Source organism: Serinus canaria, chromosome 6 (assembly GCF_022539315.1).
Source record: "Serinus canaria isolate serCan28SL12 chromosome 6, serCan2020, whole genome shotgun sequence".
NCBI lineage: Eukaryota > Metazoa > Chordata > Aves > Passeriformes > Fringillidae > Serinus > Serinus canaria.
In genome coordinates this window covers 16,243,332-16,264,079 of record NC_066320.1, presented here as the reverse complement: position 1 = coordinate 16,264,079, position 20,748 = coordinate 16,243,332, and the positions used below count along the sequence as shown (strand labels likewise).

The 20,748-nt window shown below is 44.1% G+C and overlaps 1 protein-coding gene across 4 annotated transcripts in view; it reads left to right on the top strand.

Moving 5' to 3' along the window:
- Positions 1 to 20,748, top strand: part of PAX2 (paired box 2) — an 82,829-nt gene that overhangs the window by 33,913 nt on the left and 28,168 nt on the right. For 2 of the 4 annotated variants that reach the window (XM_009087363.2, XM_009087364.2), the window contains exons 4-5: positions 40 to 125; positions 2,172 to 2,291. In XM_009087363.2, coding sequence (XP_009085611.1) covers positions 40 to 125; positions 2,172 to 2,291 — 206 coding nt within the window. Of the gene's footprint in view, positions 1 to 39; positions 126 to 2,150; positions 2,292 to 20,748 lie in introns of all 4 variants that reach the window. The other 2 variants (XM_050976476.1, XM_009087365.1) reach the window with 2 other exon arrangements.

Sequence of the window (20,748 nt, the reverse complement as noted above, 5' to 3'; positions counted from 1 at the left end):
GATGCATTTGAGTTCTGAATGTGTTTCATTCTTTTCCAGGATCATCAGAACCAAAGTTCAGCAACCTTTTCACCCAACACCAGATGGGAGTGGGACAGGTGTGACTGCACCAGGACATACTATTGGTAAGTAGACCGGCATGAGGGGTGGTGACAGGTCAAGTGGAAATGGGGATGAAGCCTGCTTGAGGGAACAAAGTCTGACAAGCAGATGCTAAGCAGAGCAAAAGGGAGGAGGGGTGAGGGGAAAGAAGACTCCATGAAAATCAGAGTATTCTATTCTTTGTCTCCCCTGTTGCATTGCAGAGAAATTAATCACAGAGAAACTAGTCCAAAGCAGGGGTTTGCCCAAGTGATTCTGCCTTAACATTCATTTCCTGTTCATGCTCTCTCCCTCATCTCCTTATAGAGAAGTATTTACTGCTGTCCTGTCTAAGCATCAGTCTTCACCTTTTCCCTTGTCTTTATTTTGACTCTCTTTTTCCTCCCTACCAATTTTCCTTCTCTCCTCTCCCTTTGACTGAAGTGGTCCCTTTTTTAATGGTAGTAACACACAAACATGGGTAAGATATTCCTGCTGCTTCACAACTAAGTTCTTAATTGTTCTAGCTCTGCAGTCAAGTATCCCATGGGTGTATTTCACTGAGAAAGTGCATTTTTTTTTTTGCTGTGGGAGATGTTTTGCTGGTTTGTTGAGGTGAACAGAAGATGGAGGCTGTAATACAATGACCAAATGCCTCCTAGTCTGTTTAGAGGTACTGTGGTAGATGTGTGATGAGATACTTTCTAATCTGAGGGCTGTGAGGTGGAGATGTCTGCTCTTGCTAGCATAGCTTTATCTAGTGACAAACTAGAGTAGGAAAAACATGCAGTATTCTGAGATATTGTGAAATAAAGTGGCTTATTTGTGGCCTAAGACTTTCTTAGATTCTGTTGGTTATTGAGAATCTGCTGCTACACAAGGATTTAGCAGAAAATGCTCATCTTCATGGGACAGAGATGGTAGATAACCTGTATACAAACTGTATTCAGGATTAGAATGGGCAAATATGGAAGAACATTTCTGGATGCCCTTTTAATATGGACTTGCTCACTGGACTGGCAATCACTGATCACAACAGATGGAGCTGGCAGATTCCTTCTTGGAACAGTAGTGCAATCTAGGGAATGCAATGGCTGAGCTGGGATAGTGATTGTGAGTGCTTCTAGTGGAGTTTCTCATTGCTCTGGGATGTTCTAGGACGTGGGAGAGTGTTCTCTACATTGGAAAGGTTTTGCTCCATCCTGAAAGGCTTCTGTTGGATGTATTGATTGCTTCAGATCAGTGCTTTATGAGCTGAATGATGAATAGTGGCCTGTAAGAGAACTGGGATATTCTTTCCATTACTGGGACGGACTGGGACACAATAGGTATGCCTGCTGGATGCATAGGTCTACCTGTTCTACTTTCTAAAGGTCTGATTATCATGAAGAGATCATTTCTAACTTGGATTACTTGCCACTTTTGATATATTGGAAATTCATGAGCAATCCTGGACAGCCAAGTGGCCAGAGAATTCTGCCTATTGATACTGGTCAGTACAAAAAGAAGGCACTAGATTTTCATCAATCTGGGTGGTAGTAGGTATCACCCAGTCATTCCAGTAGGGAACTGAATTTAATAGGCCAGCACTGAAGTGCTTCTAACCCATGCTAAGAAGGTAATTTTTTCACTAAGTGTTTGAAGTGGGCATGTAAGAGGCTAGTCCACCTAAGACAGAGCATGTGCACTCCTGGTGAAAAAATACTGAATGGAAACGATCTGGTAAAATATGGATGGACTATGAAGTCACTATAGAATGTGGCCTATGCAGCATTTTACTCCATTACCTTGAAAAGCCTTTTCTGAACTGGGATGTAACAACATTTAGCTTCTTGATGCAATACACTTACTTGTTACCAATGGCCCTGCATTGGAAGGCTGTGAAGCTATAGTATAGCAGTGGACAAGCAAAGCTGGGATGCAGCTCTTCTGGGATACAGTAGAGTAAGTCCTTCAGCATGAGGGACCAGGAATCTGCTTAGTGCCCAGGATTTCCTATTAGACTGGTGGCATGAATAGCTTTCAGCTGGGGATCCCTGAGTGCTGTGCTGCTCTCCTGATGGCCCTTTCTCCCTTTTCCTCTCATCCAGTGCCCAGCACAGCATCCCCTCCTGTCTCCAGTGCCTCCAATGATCCAGTGGGCTCTTACTCCATTAACGGGATCCTGGGGATTCCTCGGTCGAATGGCGAGAAGAGGAAACGTGATGAAGGTAGGGGGAGGGGAGAAGCTCATCCTCCCTTTTATATTCTTTGTCCCCATGTACAGGCTCCAATTTCAGGCCAAGGTTTGCAGCTGCTCCAGGGGCTAGATCAGTTTTAGCAAGAGACCAGTTCCCCGCCACTGCCCTGCTGGCTTGGAATGCTCTTCTTCTGAGGCCTTTCATGACAGGCTGCGTCTCCAGACATCTGCTCAGCAGGCAGAGAGCCGTCTCCATTGCTGGAGCTGATCCCAAGTTCATTCACTGCTGGAAACGGCTGGAACTGAGCTCCCCAGGAGCCAGCAGGTGCCTGGACTTTGAACTGTGGGTAAACACGGTTTCCCTGACTCACTTGATTTCAAACTAAGTGCCATCTTGGAGAAGCACCAGCAATGTGGGAGTTGTCTTTCATTCCCCTTGCAAACAAGTTCCTGCCCTGTGATGTGCCATGAGCTACATTAGCTGGTGATCACAAGGGCCCGGTTTTCAGTGAGTAGCATCTACCACAGCAGAACTGTCACACTTGCAACAGTCTAAAAGCAGAACAGGAGGTCTTCTGAGTACTGTGATCCTAAGGTTGTCTCTAAGCCTTTCACTAAGGCTGTAAAGAAATAGTATTAAGCTTTCTCCTTTTGCATCCTACTTGCTGTGAAGTATTCAGGACAAAGATCCTGAAATTAATCAAAAGCTGGAGACTCAGGTCTAAATAGACTTAGTCAGGAGGGGTGGGTAAGGTCTTGGTGCTCTTATGGTGGCTTTCAAACACTTTACTTTAAATCTGTCTTTTAAAATTTGATTTGTTCTAAAACTGACGGCTAGGAGGTGAACTTTTTAAAGAATATTGACTGACCAGTTTGTTGGATTCAGCTCTGACTTCAGTATGTTGTGTTGCTTGTTGCATGGAAAGACCTCTTAGGACAGGTGGCTCAGTGTGCTGTGTGTGCTGTAATCCCAATGCTGTGCAGTGCATAAGAACATGAGAGTTCTATGTGATATGTGGTGAGAAGAGAAAACTCTCCTGAGACAGATGCTGCATTTTGAGGTTTTGCTAGTAATTTTCTCAGTATTGGTTCTGGTGATGTTCACATCTGTATGTTTTTTATCCAAATAAACACAGTAATCCTAAGAATAAAAGGTAATCATCACACTCCCTTTCTCCCTTATACAAAGTAAAACAAGATGCAAGGACCCAATCCAGCTTCTGTTAAAGCAAATGGGAAGATTTTTGCTGATGTCATTGGAAACTGGATCAGGGCCCCAGAGGAAGATCCATTTCCCAGCTAGATGGCAGTAGGGCCCAGCTAAGAAAAAAATATGTAGTGATGGAAGGGCTGAGTCAATGCCTCAAAGTCAAAAAATGTCAGGAACAAGGGACAAGTATTGCAAACCTTTCCCACATTTGCCCTCATTACATATAAAGGAAATAGTATTCAGTTCATTTCAAACTGAATGACACGTTTCTCTAACAGTTGTGCAGATCTCCTGGCAGTTCTTTGAGGGTTTTGTGAATCCCTTTTCTCATACCGTCCTATGTGGTGATCACCGTCTCTCAACATGGTGCCTCCACATCCCATTAGAAATTAAGCTCTTCAATCTGGCTTTAGCTACTATTCAGGCTATACCTGGAAAGATCATCCCACTTTAGATGCAGCCACACAGTCACTTCCAGCCTCAGAACCTGAGCTTTCTTTGGAACAGTACAATTAAACACAGAAACAGCACAGCAGCCATCTAAGACTGTGACACTTGACAATGATATATTGACAGTAAGAACTATTCTTTGTGTCTGTCCTTAATTCAGGATTTGATTTAGGCAAGTGACACTGTGCAGCTCCTTGCTGTTGGCCAAGTGCCCACATATCCCACTAGGAATCAGAAAGGTACCAACCAGACAATCTTGAAGATGTTGCTTGTCTTTAGCTCTCAGAGTTTTAGGTGGCAGTTACATGACATGGTTGCAACTGCCTTAGATAACAGCCTTAATCCTGCCATCCCAGATATCTGCTGCAAGGACACGTTGTGCTCCTGACCCAGAGAAAGCTCACATGGGACCCCAAGCTAGCTGCTCAATATCTCTAACAATGAGTTGCATTATCTGGGCTCACATTGACCTTCAGAAATGCTGGAAAATATTGTCCCTTTGTGGAGCTGAGTTCTAAGGTTAGAAGGGTGCAAGGGGAAGTTTTGCAAAGCCAGTGATCTGCATGGATTCCTGGGCAGTCTCCTCTGTAGCTCTGAAAAATCTGATTATTTCTAGTTGAGATGGGGAGTAGGAAAAGTTTGTCAAGAGATACAACGTGAGTATTTCTTTCACATTCATGCAGGATGCATACACCTTCTCTGCATTTCCCAGAGCTTCTGAACACTTTTTTGCAGTTTCTTTCTTAACTTCAGGTTTTATTCTCACATTGAAAAGCCCTTGTGAGCTTTGCACATCTACTTTCCAAGCATTTAGGGAGTGGTTCTTCCCGAAAGGAAGCAGAAGAAGCAACACTGCTCTCTCTTTCTTTCCGCTCTGTTGGACCAGCTCTGCTGCAAGGATTCCTCTGTGAGGAATACAGTTCAGCAGAAAGGGGAAGTACCAAGCTGTTCCTGAATCACCAGTTCTGAAAACCTTGTTAGCAACCTCTGTGATAGCTGGGGGGAAGAGGGTAGGAGAAAGACAGAGAAGCTTCTATGCGAGCACACCCCCTCCCCCAGGTCCTCCTTGCTGCAGCTGGTGTCTACATTAGACAGTAGCACAGATGATTAAGAAGAGGAGAGATAATTATGTGTCAAGATGATGTAGCAGAACTCCCGAGTCGGAGAGAAGGAGCCAGACGGATGCATGAGGTGGGTTCAGAGATGGACGCTGACAGCCAGGTGTGTTGCCCACAGGGAGTTAGAGGGAAGAGTGGGAATCCCAACCTACCAAATACACTGGTTGCAAGTGCAAGGGTGGTCTGGGTGATGTATGACATTGAGAGAGAGCTAGCTGGGAAGCAGCTTTGAGTGTCTACTACTAGTCACAACAAAGAACTATTGGCAATGAGTCCTTCCTCAAAACTCAGTTTGTCTTCCTCAGGTGAATGCCAACAATGGATGGTCAGGATGTGCCTTGTTAAGATCAAATTACACTTTTGTTTCAGTTTATAACCAGTGATTGCAAAACTTCTGACTCCTGTGATAGAGTTGGTCTCCTGCGAGTTTGAAAATAATTTGACTAAAAAAGTTCACCACCATTTGTGTAGCACATTGTGTGCCATTTCTTGTGGTCTGTGGGTGTTGCCAGTGGAGCTGTAACTTCCCTCTGACCTTACACCCACCATCACTTACACTCACCTGCAGATGGAAAGACCTGCAGGTATACCTTTCTGGTATTCTCTTTCCATCTTCCAAAGGCAGAAGTCACCCTGCAGCATCTGATGACTTTCTCAAGACCAGTCTTACACTATCAAGTTGCTTCAGAAAACATGAATTCCTGTCTCTTTATGATTTGAGTGCTGTTGTACTCTATGATGGCAGGCCAACCATGTTCAGCAGGGTCATTGCTAGACTAAGAAGCAGCAATACAATATCCAAAAGGACAAAAGGGAAAAATATGCAACTACTTCTGCTTTTTCATAACCCCTTAACTGACAGATAAAAGAATGAGAACTGGGGTGACCCAGGGCACTAACAAAAACTTAGTATCACTCATATTGTAGTCTTAAGCACTGTACAAGGAGAAAAAAGGAGAAATTAAGAGAAAGTGAAAAACAGACAGACAGACAGACAGATAGATAGATAGATAGATAGATAGATAGATAGATAGATAGATAGATAGATGGATATAGATAAATAATTAGATAACAGGAAAAGAGTGTATCAAGCTGCTGCCAGTGTACCACAGCATCTTCAGCTGGGTGAAACTTCAGCAATTTTTACAAAACCATTCTTATGAGACACGGCCCTTTCTTTCCATAATAGGCTGCAAACAGACTTCCTGTTTAAACCTAAATTCTCATTTGGGATTCAACTTCCAGTGAGGTTGGTGCTGTAACATTCTCAGCATTATTAATCTTGGTCCTTGACAGTATCTGTAGTATTTGACAGCATTACTGGCAATAATATCTGCAGTGCCGACAACAGCAGAGATAATATCCCCCAGTATTATCGACATTAGCAGGGATCATATCTGCAGTCTGTTATTGGTGAGAGCAGACGTAATGTGTCCAGTATTATTAGTATCAGTAGTAATAAAACCCAAAGGCTTGTTAGTGTGATCAGTGCTAATATCAGCACTAGGTTTGTGGGAGAGGAGGGAATGGAGTGATTGCTACTGTAAATGGCAATAATACTCATGGCGTTTGCAATGAAGGAATCCCCAGCAGAGATGGGGAGCAAGCCTGAGAAGGCAGAAGTCTCTCCTTCCCATTCTTGACTTGTCATTTTGATGATTAGAGTGAGTGACACATGCCTAGTAATGCAGGGCTGTGTCAGTGCAGGGGGACAATGAAGAGTCACCAAGATTTCTACAGATCTGGTGGTGTTTTCCAAGAAGTGTTAGCAGTATCAGTGCAGATGTTTCACCATACTCCTCAAATGGGATTGGGCTGTGCTGAACAGGGTGCTGCCCATTCTCTGTAGGAGCATCTGCACTGTTAATCCTGGAGTTATAGGATAGGCAGCATCACTGCCCTTCTATTTGGTGCTGTTCATATAATTTTCAGACTGTTTTTGCCAGAACACCCTCTACTGAAAATCAGTGCTTTTGTTACAGGTGGTTTTCTCTTTCCTCACTCCAAATGGGAGGACTCTAGTGCAGAGCAGGGTCTTGACAGTGTTTAGCTTGGGACTTTTCCTACCTTGCTGTGATCTGATTTTCATATTGGGAAATTAAAAATGACTCCTTCTGGCGGAGTGTGAGGCAGGGATACCTGTGACAGTCCCAGTATTGAAAGTTTTTTAAAAACTGCCCCAGGACATAGATTATTTTAAAGACTTGAGTTCAAAATTTTCTTCAAGTGGAAAGTAACACAGAGCAGAGAGGTGTGTAATGTGTCTAAGTTTTTGAGCAGATATACAGCAATTGAGTATGCCAACGCAAGTATGACCCCATTTGTGTTGTTCAGAGTGGCAGGGATAATACAGTTTGAGAGACATAGCTATGAGATTTCAAATGACTGTGTCATTGTCAGTGGCACACTATGTTTGCAGGCAGTTTGGTTGTGGTTATCCTGTTGTAACTATCACTATAGGTTGTGGGTTTGTGATGCTAATGATGAGATTAACTGTATCACTACTTACGCTGCTGCCCCATTACACTCAAGGCCATTACACTCTTCACAGGAGCAGCTGTGAATTGTTTTTTGTGGTATGTTTGCATCACTGCATGCAGTAAGGGTGTTTCAACGTGGTAATTGTTGGTTCACTGGCGCAGTTTCTACTGTGCTGTCACTGCAATTCATAGAGTTGTTACTGCAGCTGATATAATGTGTTGGTTGAAAACAGACTGGCCATGACAGTGAAGTCAATATAGCTATGTCACTGCAGCACCATGTTCAGAATGGTGTGTTTTCATGAAGTGTGATATTAGTGTTCCCCAGCATGCTGGGGTCATTTCAGAACATACAGTGTGCTTATGCTGTCATCTGCAGTATGGTGATGCTTTGCTTATGCTGGAGTTGTACCAGAGCAGAGGTCTAGCCCAGAACTGTCCTGAGGGGAAATGCATTCATTCATTTTTCTACGCTGCCTGCATATGTTTGCTAAGAATATGAGTGAGTCATTCCACTTGATTGTGTCATGGCCTGATGTATGTTCATCTCTGGGCATATTAGGTATTTTTCTGTTCTCCTCAAACCCTAATAATTGTTGAAGACAACAGGGTGTGTTTGGACCCCTACAGGTGACGGAACAGCACTACTGTCTGTGGTGAGCCTGCATTGTTTCACAGTGTGATTTTTTGTCACCACAGCAGACTTGTTTGTGTTATTCTATATGACTGCTTTATTGCAGGTCAGCAATAGTCTTAATGACACTGGAGACACATGCAGTTATATTGCCTCAGGTGCTAACCCCATGTTCCAACCATCACACAGAGTTGTGGGGTGTCCACACAGCAGTTTATAGATGTACAGATTGGCTGAGCAGATTCTGGAGTCTTTCAAACTCTCACAATGTTTTTCTCCTACTTTCCCTGGGACTGTTGTTTTATGCAGCACAGCTGAGTTTCCAGTGGCTGGCAGCTTGCAGCAATCGTGTATCTCTGCAAACAGGAGCAGTCACAGGGGACCAGGCTCACTGTGTTTATACACACAAGTCTAGATAACACTCCCTGCCATTCTAGATGAAAATAAAAATTGAAGAGGGAGTTTGTTCTAAGTGATCACCCACTTCTCCCTCCTGAGGGTTTTTGGCTAGTGAGACCCCTGGAAGGACATAAGAAAAGCACCTGGCTCTCATCCTGCACCTCTATAAATAAACTGCAGGAGGATGTCTGAAAAGGGAGAGTATGTATAGGAAAACAGAGGAGGGGGAAACTGGATGAAGCAGAAGACAATGAATAAGCAGCACAGTACTGACAGAAATGTGGGCTGCTGCACCAGGAATCTGGAGGTCAGTCTGTAAGCAGGAGAAACAGTATACATGTATTTGTGTGAGGTGTCGGCACACACGCTGGGAGTTTAGGGAGTACACATTGCTCAGGAAGAAGTCAGGTAAGGGAGAGTTAACAGCTTACATCACAGAAAGCAGTTTGGACAGAATGCCCTGTTTCTAAAGCATATAGTGCTGCTTAGTTTGGCAGGGTCTGGTATTCTCTGAAGACAAGCTGATCTGGCTTCAGTTGTATTTGTGTGCATCTCTGATTGTGTATTTGTGTCTCTAGGAATGCACATCTGTTGGTTTTTTGCATTTCTCTGTTAGGACCACTGGTCTCTACTTATCTGTGCTTATGTACTGGGGTGAGTGGCAGGTTGGACCCGTATTTTTGTGCATGCCTATAGAGACCTAGAAAACGTGTATGTTAAGCTGTGTATAATATTGCCTAGTAAGAGGATGGATACTGTGGATCATATGGATGTCTGGGCATGTATGGCTCAGTATTGGTGCTATGTATTTTTATGAATGTGAGGTATTTGTATTCAGATTTTGAGCACATATGTGAATGTTGTATATTTGTATGTATATTCTGAGTGTATGTGTTGTTACATACTTGGAGTATTATTGTATCTTTGTGGTTGCTGGATAAGAATATGTAGCCTGCTAGTGCTGTGCACTTCTGTATATAGTTTGTACAGATGTGTATTTGCATTGAGGTTATATATTTGTGTGTACGTTATATATATATCTATATATACACATATTGGTTGTTCTTGCCTGTATAAAGGCTGTTTATTTATGTAAATATTTTGTATTTATTTACCTTATTTGATTCTGTACATGTTAATTTAAGGAAATTACTTTGAGTTGCAGGTTATCATTTAGTTAGCATACATATACTTCTGTAAGTTATTTGTTTATTCAGAAATTACATTTAATTGATATGCACCTACATTAGTACCTTTGTGTGCCTCAGTTTGCTTTCTTGTGTCTTTAATGTTAATTTGCTATGTTTTGTGAGAGCTATTTATGCACAGAGCTTTTCTTTACATTCATTTATGTGAGTACCATAAGTGGGTGCTTTTCTGACTGCTTATTATGGGTATTTAGTTTGTGGTTAGATATTTTTCCACTTTTTGACTCATTTTTGGGAGTGGTTGTTGCAGCTAACATGTCAACAGGAGTCAGGCAGCTACAACTCCTCCTAGTGTCTCTGCCTCCTCAATGATTCTACCTGTGCAAAGGCCGCTCCCCAGTTTTGCTAGATGCCTGATTCTCTGGATCTTCTTGTTCACTTTAGATGAGTTTTACATTGAGTAGCCTGCAATCATGGAGGTGGCTGTTATATGTTGTCATGGATGTAAAGAGTATGGGAGTCCAAGGGAGCATGTTGTCTGAATCCATGAGGTCCCAAGTTAATGTGCGGTGAATGACAGAATCAACCGCAAAAGGAATCAGAAATAGCTGGCAATGTGCAAGCAAATGGTACTTCAGAGGGTTGTTGGTATAACAGCGGATCAGGATGCCATGACCAGTGAGAGACACTGGTTTGGGGCCAGTGACATGGCAATGAGACATAAGGGCAATACTACAGTGGAATAAAGGTGACATGGCCCTGAGACAAAACATGGGTCATGGTGACATGCCAATGACCCAGGCTGATCTGTCAGAACAGGGAGAGCTGGAATCTGTCCATCAGCTGAATAAGGCAAGGGAAAACAGGAGGAAGAGATCAGAAGGCAAATCAACAGACCTGTACCTGGGCTGTAGGACCCAGATCACCAGCAGTTTGGGACATGCAGTGTCTCCGCCAGAACAGTTGTGTCCTGGTGTGAAGGGTAAGGGCAGTCTCTTAGCAGTGGCTGTTTGCTCACAGTGATGGAGAGCAGGGATAACACAGTGATGACATCAGGTGGTAGCCATATCCTGTGAAGGTAGCCATGGACCACGGGGACTGTGTGGGCAGGGGCATTATTCCCAGTTGCTGGAAAAACAAAGAACCTAACAGGCAGTAAAACAAAAACAAAGGAGACTTGGAAGCACCTGACAGCCCTAATTCATCACAGGCCAAGATTTTTTCCCCCCTCATGTTCCCATTATATTTGTTTGTAAAAGTGGAAATCAATTTTGAAGGTAATTTTCTGGAAAGAATGGAAGGGAGGTGGGAGGGCCGGATAAGGCAGAGATGGCAAGAGGAAAAAAAAAATTTAGGCCAGGCACAGCCCAGGGGCAGCTCTTGGCAAGGTGAAAGAAAATTGCATATTCAATCTCCATCCATGAATCTCCCTTGCTGCTGCCCGCCTCCTGCTCGAAAACAATGAAGGCTTTCTCCCCTACGCTGCACAACGCCTGAGTATCAGCGCTCACTTTAACTTCAGGGTCATTAATTCACCTGATTATTGCAGGAGAGGAGAGGGTTGCAGAGGCATCCATTCTAAAGAGCCCTCCCTTAGCTCATCCTTTGATTAGTTCAGGGTGGGGGGAGTTGAGATAATGTGTTGTCTTGGACACAGTTTAAAATGGGAGGGGTTGAAGAGGGGGTGGAAGGAGGTAGAGAGGGAAAGATGTGGCCCAGCTTGTTGTGGAAGGGAGGGTTGGAAAGCAGTCATTCTTGCATCCCTCTGCTGTGGTGTTACTGCAAATTAAAAGTAGCATGTTCCACTTCGCAGCTATCTTTCAGGGAGGGGAGGGGCATGGGTATATGTCGGCATGGGGATGGGGGGATCTTATCATTGCTTCCTCAGCAGCCCAGTGTAGTGTCACCCTGTGAGGTGACATTTGAATTTACAATTCCGCAGAGAAAAGCCATTAATTCACAAATTAACATTTCTCCCTCTCTCTCTCTCTAGCTCTTTCTCTCTCTCTCTCTCTATCTCACATGGATGTGCAAGCAATTGAAAAGACAAAGGAAATAGCCTTAAGGAAGAGACTTTACTGCTACTCTGTCTGTGCAGAGATTGCTACTACTGCTTCTAGATAGATAAACCAATTACCTGAGCTGCTCTGCTCATGGCAGCCTGCTATTACCTCCTTTTGTAGAGCTGATTCCATTGCAGGATTACACTGTGTGCATCTCATTAATGTTAACCAGCATGATACTGGGCACTGTTTCTGACCCTTCTTGCCATAGCCCCTTCCTCTGCAGTGGAAGAGGGAAGTGGGAGAGGAGTTGAAGAGAGGTGACAGTAGGCACAACATACTTCCTAGAGCAGGCTACACACAGAGCTCGTTAGAATACCTGTGCTCAGCTTAGAGGAGATGGGGGCTTCCCTTCTGTGGAGCAGATCATATGACATTAACCCTGATCTCTTCCATGTCTTGGTGAGCAGCCAGGGTGCTGTGCAAGAGGCCTTGTGTGTGGGCACCAGGTATGGGCAGTCCCTTGCATTCTCAGCTTCACGTGGAGTTTTCAACAGGTGTAGAAATGTGCATGCAAGCAGACACAGAGATGTGAGTACAAAAGCTGTGTATTCTTAGCTATTGCACACAAGTGACTGACTCCCAGATGAACACAACAGAGCTCAGAGTAAGAAGCAAGAGTAAGCACTTCAGCTTACAGATTGAGAGGGCCAGATTTCTCTGTAATGCAACTCTATTGAAAGCAAGTAAAGGATGCCTGTGGAGACGTTCTTGTCTAAGACAAGCACTAGACACTACTTCTACACAGCCCTGTTGTCTTCAAAATCCCTCTTATTGCTCTTTCCTGCCACTGTCTTTCTCACTTCTGCTATCACTGCTGCTGTGGCTGCTTGGATGGCACACACACACGTAGGCACTCAGCCACACACTGGTGCCACCACCAGCACCCATGCGTGACACTGCCAGCCTGGCTATGCAAACTCATACCTCTGCAGACACAGCTTCTCCCCACCTGCTCTGGGGAGGTCTCTTCAGTGGCTCCAAGACTACCTGCTGCGGGGCACACTGGCAGTCGGCTTTCTGAGCACCTTCTGGCACTCTCTGCATACTGCCTTGTAGGAACATGCTGGCTGCCCTGCCTTTTAGCCTGCTCACACAGCTATGTGTGTTTGGGGAGAAAATGTCCAAGCGATGTTGTTTAAATAAAGACTTGCACATACTAATGTGCAGTTATCCAGGTAAAAGAAAAATGGACCAGAATGGCTGTTTCTAGAAACCTAGTCTTCCCATGCTCAGTAGTTGGAGCATGTGCCTTTCTTCAGCGTTGCCTTGGGTCCTTAAATCTTCCTAAAAACTTATCCTTTTAACAAGAGCATCTGCCTCTCTGACATTCCCTGTGCCCCACACGGTGCATAGCACATGGCTGGGGAGCATCATCCCGCAGCTGGTGCTGGAAGACGGATCACGATCAGCGGAGGAATCGGCAGGCAGTGCCAGTAATTCAAACCATCCTGACCGTTCAGTGAACCTGAACCTGCTGACCTTGACAGCACTAGACAGAAGCGGCCTCAGGAATCCCAACCTTTAGAGAGGCATTGGCTGGAGGATGGCTCCTGCTCTCTCCCTTTCTTTCTTTCTTTCTTTCTTTCTTTCTCTTAGTGATCCAGCATCCAAGGGGGCCCAACAGTCAGTCCCCAGTGCACCAATTAGCTCCTAATTTGGCTATCTCTGCACTCCCAAGTCTACATCAGCGTAACATTAAGCATCGCTTGCTGTTTATAGATGTAAATCATTCCTATAGAGGAGTGTCTTCTTGTGCTAAAGGAAAACACTAAGCATCTTGTTCTCAGTCAGGGCCACAGAAACTCCTCCTCCCAAAATGGGAGCTGCTACTCCTGCTGTTTGGAAGGAAAGCAGAAGCTCTTTACTTCCCTAAGTGACAGTATCAGATCCTCTAGCCTTGTTTCACTGGATCCCAGGGGAACAACAAGATCTCACCAAGAGATTAGCCCATGAGAATCTCGACTGGATAGATGAAGGGCAAGGAGGCAATTTGATTGGAGGGGAGAAAGAAAGAAAAAACAGTGTGTTTCATTTTGTCACCAGACCTTGCTTTAAAAAAATGCAGTTTGTGAACATTTTATGATGCTTTCAGGACTTTCTGGTCTCCAGCTATCTCTGCTGATAAAACAGCATTTTGTGTTGGCCTGCAGAGGCTATTCTAAGCTCTAGGATATTGCATATGAGGGATAACTCTGTTAGTACAGATGGCTGGAAATAAGCAGTTACAGATACATATTTGTAGCTATCTGTTGACACACACCAGACATGTTCTGTCTTCTGTCTCTATCCATAGCTCTTTGAAGATGATTTTTCCAAGAATCAATCAGATAAAATAAAGGATGCTTTAAATAGGTGTCAAATGCAATTCTTGCCCATATTAAGGCCCTTTAAAATGTCAGAGTTTTGTTAAAGGGCCTAAAAATAATGTCTAGATCCACATTTTCCTTTCACTTTTCCTTCATTCATCCAAGCATCCTACTGGTTACATCCCAACAGGTTCAAGGTACAAAGGCCTCTTCCCACAGAGGTCAACAGCTACAGAAAACACATGAATACAGTGCCAGCACAGGAGCCAGGTCATGGGTATCACGGTTTTCTTTTGGATGTGCATCAGGCCAGGATTGCTCTCTCTTGGCCCTCCCTTTTTTTTGGTCAGAGGAGCTATCCTGTTTTTAAACTAGGAGATCTGCATTGGAACAGATTTTTAGACACCTGATCAAACCTTAATGAGGTGATTGTTGTTATGAAATGTCCATCAAACCTTGAGTGCCTTCTACTCCTCTCTTAAATGCTCTAGAAAAGGCTGTTATAAAGGACAGGTATACTTCCATGCCTGGTTTCTCAAAGGACCTGGTGCTCTTTTGCTTTGGCTTTCAGCATCTAGTCTGAGAAGAGGTAGGCCTTGAACAGAAGGACTGACTTTCCAAAAAGATCAGAACTGTTCTAGAGTTTGGGACAACTTTATTAAATCCCAGCAAACGAGAAACAATACTCCACTAGCTAATCTTCAAAGATACTTGTGGCTCTTCTCTGCAGAGACCTCACTTGATTGTGAAATTGACTGCTGCCCATGGCTGACCCCTCTCTTGTTTGGAGACTACCTCTTACAATTTGGAACATATCTGCCATACACATTTTATAGAGGTCACATCAGTATAGGTTCCTTCATGAACCTGTAATGGCCTTCATATGACCTCATGCAAAAAGATGACAAATTATTCTACAAATGGTTTACAGTTATTAAAGGAATGAGGAATCAAAAAAAATATTTTGCATGGTGATATTTCAAGCAGATCGCTGCGTATTGCAAGCCTGTAGCTCTTTTATTGCCTGGCATTTTACAATTATCCATCCTGTATCATATGTTGTTTATTAACTGTCCCATTCTTAAGATCTCATTTTCTACTGAAACGTGGCTGACTCTCAGGTGGACCATGGCAGATGTTGAACAATACAGAGCATCAACTGTGAAATTTTGCTGTGCCATGTCCAAATGAAACCACAGGAGAATTAAGATATGCTGTGGGTAATCACTCAGGCTGGATTTTGTTCAGGACAGCCAGGTTAATGTCTGCACTCTTGCAAAAAATGCCATGGGAATTTTAATGACTCTGAGTGATTGGAGCCTTTGTTTTATGGCACGTCAAAAATGGCAGCTCTAAAAACACTCTGCTGGAATACTGGTTTAGTGCTGACTCAGAAGAGCTTCCAATAACATGATTCACAAGTATCTGGCTCAGGGACAGGTACAGACTCCTTTGACTGATGAGGTTAAGGTAAAAGTGTACATGAGGGGAAAATAGGTGGAATGAAAAGAAGGTGGAGTCTAGAGGGAAACAGAAGGAAAGGAGGCATATTAGTGGGGGACCAGGCTGACCAAGCAGTCTAAAGGAGAATTAATATTTTCTAGACCATCCATGGTCTGACCCAGATCTGCTGAGTCTGTATGCTGGTGTCCTCTCAGTGCTCTCCACTGGAATCTCAGGGATTCCCACAAACTGGGAGGTGGAACTGGATGGTGACAGTCCAGCTCTGGGCTCCCTGCTTTGTGTCTAGCAGTCCTGATAGCAGTGTTGATTTCCATGTCAGGCAAAGAACTGCTTGAGGAAAAAAAAAAACAAACCCTCCAAGTGTGGCGGTGTCAGCGCTCGCTGTTGTTCGACAGTGTAAAATTAAATTAATAAAGCCCCCAACACAGGAAAACATAACAGGAAATTAATGGCCTTTACTGTCGCTCTGATGCAGTCATTTGCAACCCTGCTTTCCGCACCAAAGACTTCATAAATGCAAGCAGTTTCTCTAAACAAGCATAGTTAGGGCTGCATGCAATGTAATTTTTTGTGTTGCTTCTCTCCTTTGGAGCTAACAAAAGCCACCCTTTTTTATATGCTCACCAAGGGGGATCCTGCCAAGAAGTAGCTCCCTAACAAACATGTTTAGGAAGATGAGAGAAGAGAGTTAAGCCACGCCAATGATGCTGAGAGCATCACCTTCTCTGGCAGAGGGAAAGCATAGCTTCTGGAGCCCTGTTTCCCTGCAGCAGCAGCTGTACCTGAGGACAGTGCACTAAAGGCAATATTGTGGACACCACAACAGCATAAATCAGGATAACCCTTCTGATAACTTTTAGGATGTGTAAATCAGTATAACCACTGAATGCAAGAGACTTACAGATTTACACTGACCAGAGGATCTGGCTCACTGTATGAGAAGGCCAGTTGCTACTCTGTCAATGTAAACAAAGCCAGTATACTAGATTCTAGAGGCAGCTGCATTTCTGTTTGTCTAACAGTCAAACCTAATAGCACTAGTAAGAGATATTGGAACTAGGAAACTGTTACCTAGGCTAAAACCCCTTACCCGCACACCCACACATGTTGTAGCACATGTTGTATACACATCTGAGACAGCTGCTTGCATCCTAACACCTGGAAAGACTTTTTCTGGCATTTTCAGTAAGGCTGAATGTGCTGATTTTTACTATCCAACATAGACTTAGCTTCCCAGATGCTCTTGTCCAAATTTGCAATCATACACTTAGGTACAGTAGTAAATACATATGATTTTCATGTGCATATACACACTCACTTCCTTAAATGCATTTTACATGCTCCCATGATCATCCAAGACAGATCTGAGCACACACTTCATTACACATTTGCACACACAATTCATTACATTTACACTCTCACTGAGCACTGCCGTTTTTTGCTCATGTAAGCCCTGTATTCAAGCTGCATTGCCCGTCCCTGCTCCATCTAGGGTACTCAGTCATACACAACCCCTGTGTAAAAAGCACTGCTGTCAGGCACCAGCACACATCTCACTCTTCCTCAGTCAGGCACACTCACTTCCCTGCATGAGCAGCCTTCCTTGCTCACCAATTCCTCATGTGAGCTATACCCTCATTTCAAAACGTAAAATCCGTTGTTTCTGAGCCTTTATGCTTTAAGCCTGAGCATGTAAGAAAGAAATACACACAGTCTATATCTTGCTGACACACTTAAACTACAGAGACACATAGGCCAGCACAGTACTATCAATTAGCATACTGAAATTCAAGTTTGTGGATTCCCTTGAGGCAAATGGACAACAGGAATCTGAACAACTATGGAGTTCATGAAGGCTGATGGTCTTCCTTGAGGTGATAATCCTCCAGTATTTATGTCCCACCATCCCTATTTCTGCAGGATACTGTACATAAGGTGAACTTGTACTGTATCTTTCATCATTGCAGTGTAAATCCCTGGTAACATTCTTCCTCTATGCAATCCTGAACCTTGCAAGCCCCTTCCATGCTCCATCAGCTCTATTCTGCACTCACTTAGGATCCTTCCCATCTGAATTTGAGGTTCATCTTTCTCTCCACCAGTTATCATAATCAAAGCATTCAGAATTCTTGCAACACATGCTAAAACACAGAGCTGACCCATCTAGAGGTTACATGTTTCGCACTGTCTAAAAGACCATAAAAATTCTCCTGGAAGGAAATGTAACTCAAAATTTACAGCCTTCCTTTTCCAAATCTCTAACCAGTGGGGCAAGAAAGGCAAAAAGATCACCAGATTAGGACTGCCAGTCCTTGCGCTTATCCTTACTGGGGGGAGTACAGTATTAGTTTAATAATTACTGAGGATGCAAACAGTGTCTCTAGAAACATTGTGACAGCAAGACTGAATGACCTTGTGTGGATCAGGACATCAGTACCAGACAATCCTGGCCATCCGAAAATGTGTGACCCACTACTTCATGACAAGGTCCTTGTCCTTGGTCTCTCTCTTGTTTGGGGGTCAGTTCAGACACAGATGCAGGAGGTCTGCTATTCCCAGCGGGAGCTTGAGACCAGGGTTTGAAGGCCAGCTCTGCTAGTGCTGGGGTCCTTCGTGTTGCACTGAACGCAGCGCGAGGGCCTGCGCAGGGCTGGCTGCCATGAATGACAAGCACTGGCTATCGATCGCGTTCTGAACTCGGCCCAGCCGATAGAAGGTAATTAATGACTCCATTTGCCTCAGTACCGAGGAGAACAATTGAGTTTGAAACTGCAACAACTGGCAGTGTGGGGAAAGGCCCCCCGGGATGGACAGGAAAGCTGCCTGACAGCCCCAGGCTGCATGGGGACAAGGGAACACATCAGAGGGGGAAAAAAGAGAAGAGAAATTGGAAAAAGGGAAAGAGCAGTCTTAACACAAAAGTGTGATTTGGGAAGGGGCAGCACATGTGTCCACAAATGCTCAGGGAGTGGGAGAGGGCTGCTCTGAGTGGAGCATCCCTGAGTTGGCAGGGATGGTGCAGGCAGGCTGCAAGAGAGGACAGGGTAGCCTTGCTGGTGCAGAGGGACAGCATTGGAGCAGCCAGCTCAGCACCACTGCATCAGACAGTTGCGCTTCCCTCGGAGCCTTTGACAATTAGATGGGTTCTGCTGTGTCACCTGGCTGGCAGTTCTCATGCCAGTCACATTCGCTTTTGTTATGACTGCGATTTTTATTGGTAAAGCTGCAAGGGCCCAGCTGAGATCAGGGCCCCACGACACTGCAGGCAGACATGTCATAGGGATGGTAACAGCCCCTTCTCTAAAAGAAAGCAGTATTTCCATGTTTGTGTGGTAGCTGCACAGCTTCTCATGACCTTCCTAGATGTTTCTGTGCCACAATGATCTCCCTATGTCAGCAGTACTTTTGAGTTATTTGTTGAGATGGTCCTGTCCCACCCTGAGCAAGGGTTCTCTGTCACTTGTAGCCAGGGAAGTAATGAATTATGCTACTTTGTGCTACATGTACATTTTGGTGTCTTTGTGGCTTCCAGCCCTGAGAATGTCTCTTTGTTTTGGAATTATTTAATGGGCATATTCCCTGTTGTAAGATGTAGTCAAGGTTGTTCTGTTGTTCTTTGGCACAGCATTTCCTTGTTATTTGTCAGAATAGTTCTGTGACACCCGTGGAGCATTTCTGCGTCTTGTGTTGAGGGTTTACTCTGAACATTCGCTGTGTGTACTCCCTTGGCTGTCCCTTGGAGGAGAGTTATTTCCTGTCACATGTGCAAGGCCTGATCACACTGACAGCAATGTGTGCCTTTGTGAGGGACACAGTGACTGAGGCCATGGTTTGCCTCTCAAGCTGTTTGTTAAGATTCTTATGATTTAAAAGAGAGGTTTCCCTTCCACTAAAAGGGAACTGGGAAAGGTGATGATGCTGCTTCCTATTGGGTTCAGTTACCACAGTTACCCATGTGGCATCCTCAGACTCATCCTGCAGCTGAAGTCTTCCTTTACTCCTTTGAACAGGACCCCTTCCAATATCTGCTTTCTTGGCAAATACCTGTCCCATAAGCTTTTAGCACTGTTCTTCATCAGCTGAAGTGACTGTTGCCCACCACAGTGCCATTCCTCTTGGGATCTGCTAGTCTTTCCCAAATCCCCTTAACCCCTTTCTTCACTAGAACCAACAGCCCTCTGATTTTCCCCTTAACCCCTTTCTTCACTAGCACCCACAGCCCTCTGATGGACTCTGTCTCTTCTCCAAAGTCCTCTCTTGTCTTTTCTGCCACCCTTGCTCATGCCCACGTGGCTGTCAACGCTCATACTTTGTTTGAAACTTCTCCTGATAGTCCAGCTTACAGAATCATACCCTTAGATGAGAATTGCAACTTTGATATAAAACCAGATATGAGTGTCTGGCCCTTGCAGTTTCAGGGAAAAAATGAAAACACATCCTCTGTAGATTTTGACTTCAGAAGACAAACACAGGGAACTTACAGTCATTTGGTTTTGAAGAAAATAAAACGATCTGTGACTGTGAATGTCTCAGCTTTAGCAACACAAGACATGCAAATCTGTTTTTCAGGATCACCTCTGTGAAACCTCTGCTTCAAAAGTAAAATATATATGCACAATTCATATAATTGCTCTGTGACGTTTGGGATTCATGCATTCTGCCATTACTAAGCCAAATCCTACTGCAAGCTGTTTAGACAAGATTGGCCTCGAGATACCCTACAGGCCTCTGCCAAAGTTTTCTTGCTTACGCAGATTTTTAAAGCACAGGCTAGGGCAGAGTCGCCCATCCCCCTCCTTCCTCCTTCTCCCCTCCAGGAATTTCAACCTAAACTAAGGCATTGTCTTTCTCCTTACAACTTCTGTACCCCTCTCTATCCATTTGCTTTGATCATTCTTATTTCTTATTTAACCCTATTGTTTACCCTTCTCTTTCCTTCATCCTTCTCTTTCATTTCCCATAGACTGTACAGATGCTCTCTCATCAGCTGGTCCTGGGTTTCCCAAATACACATACACGCTTATGTGTGCACATGCACACGCACACATACTGACATAAATAAATAAATAAATAGAAAGGTCAGTGAGCAGAGCAGCAATAACCCCTAAAACAGTACTATCAGAGGGACATGATTGATCAATTGAATTCCATAGCGGCTCAAAAATGTGGGATTAAGTAGTGTATTATACGCACAATGAGTTGAGGCATGATGT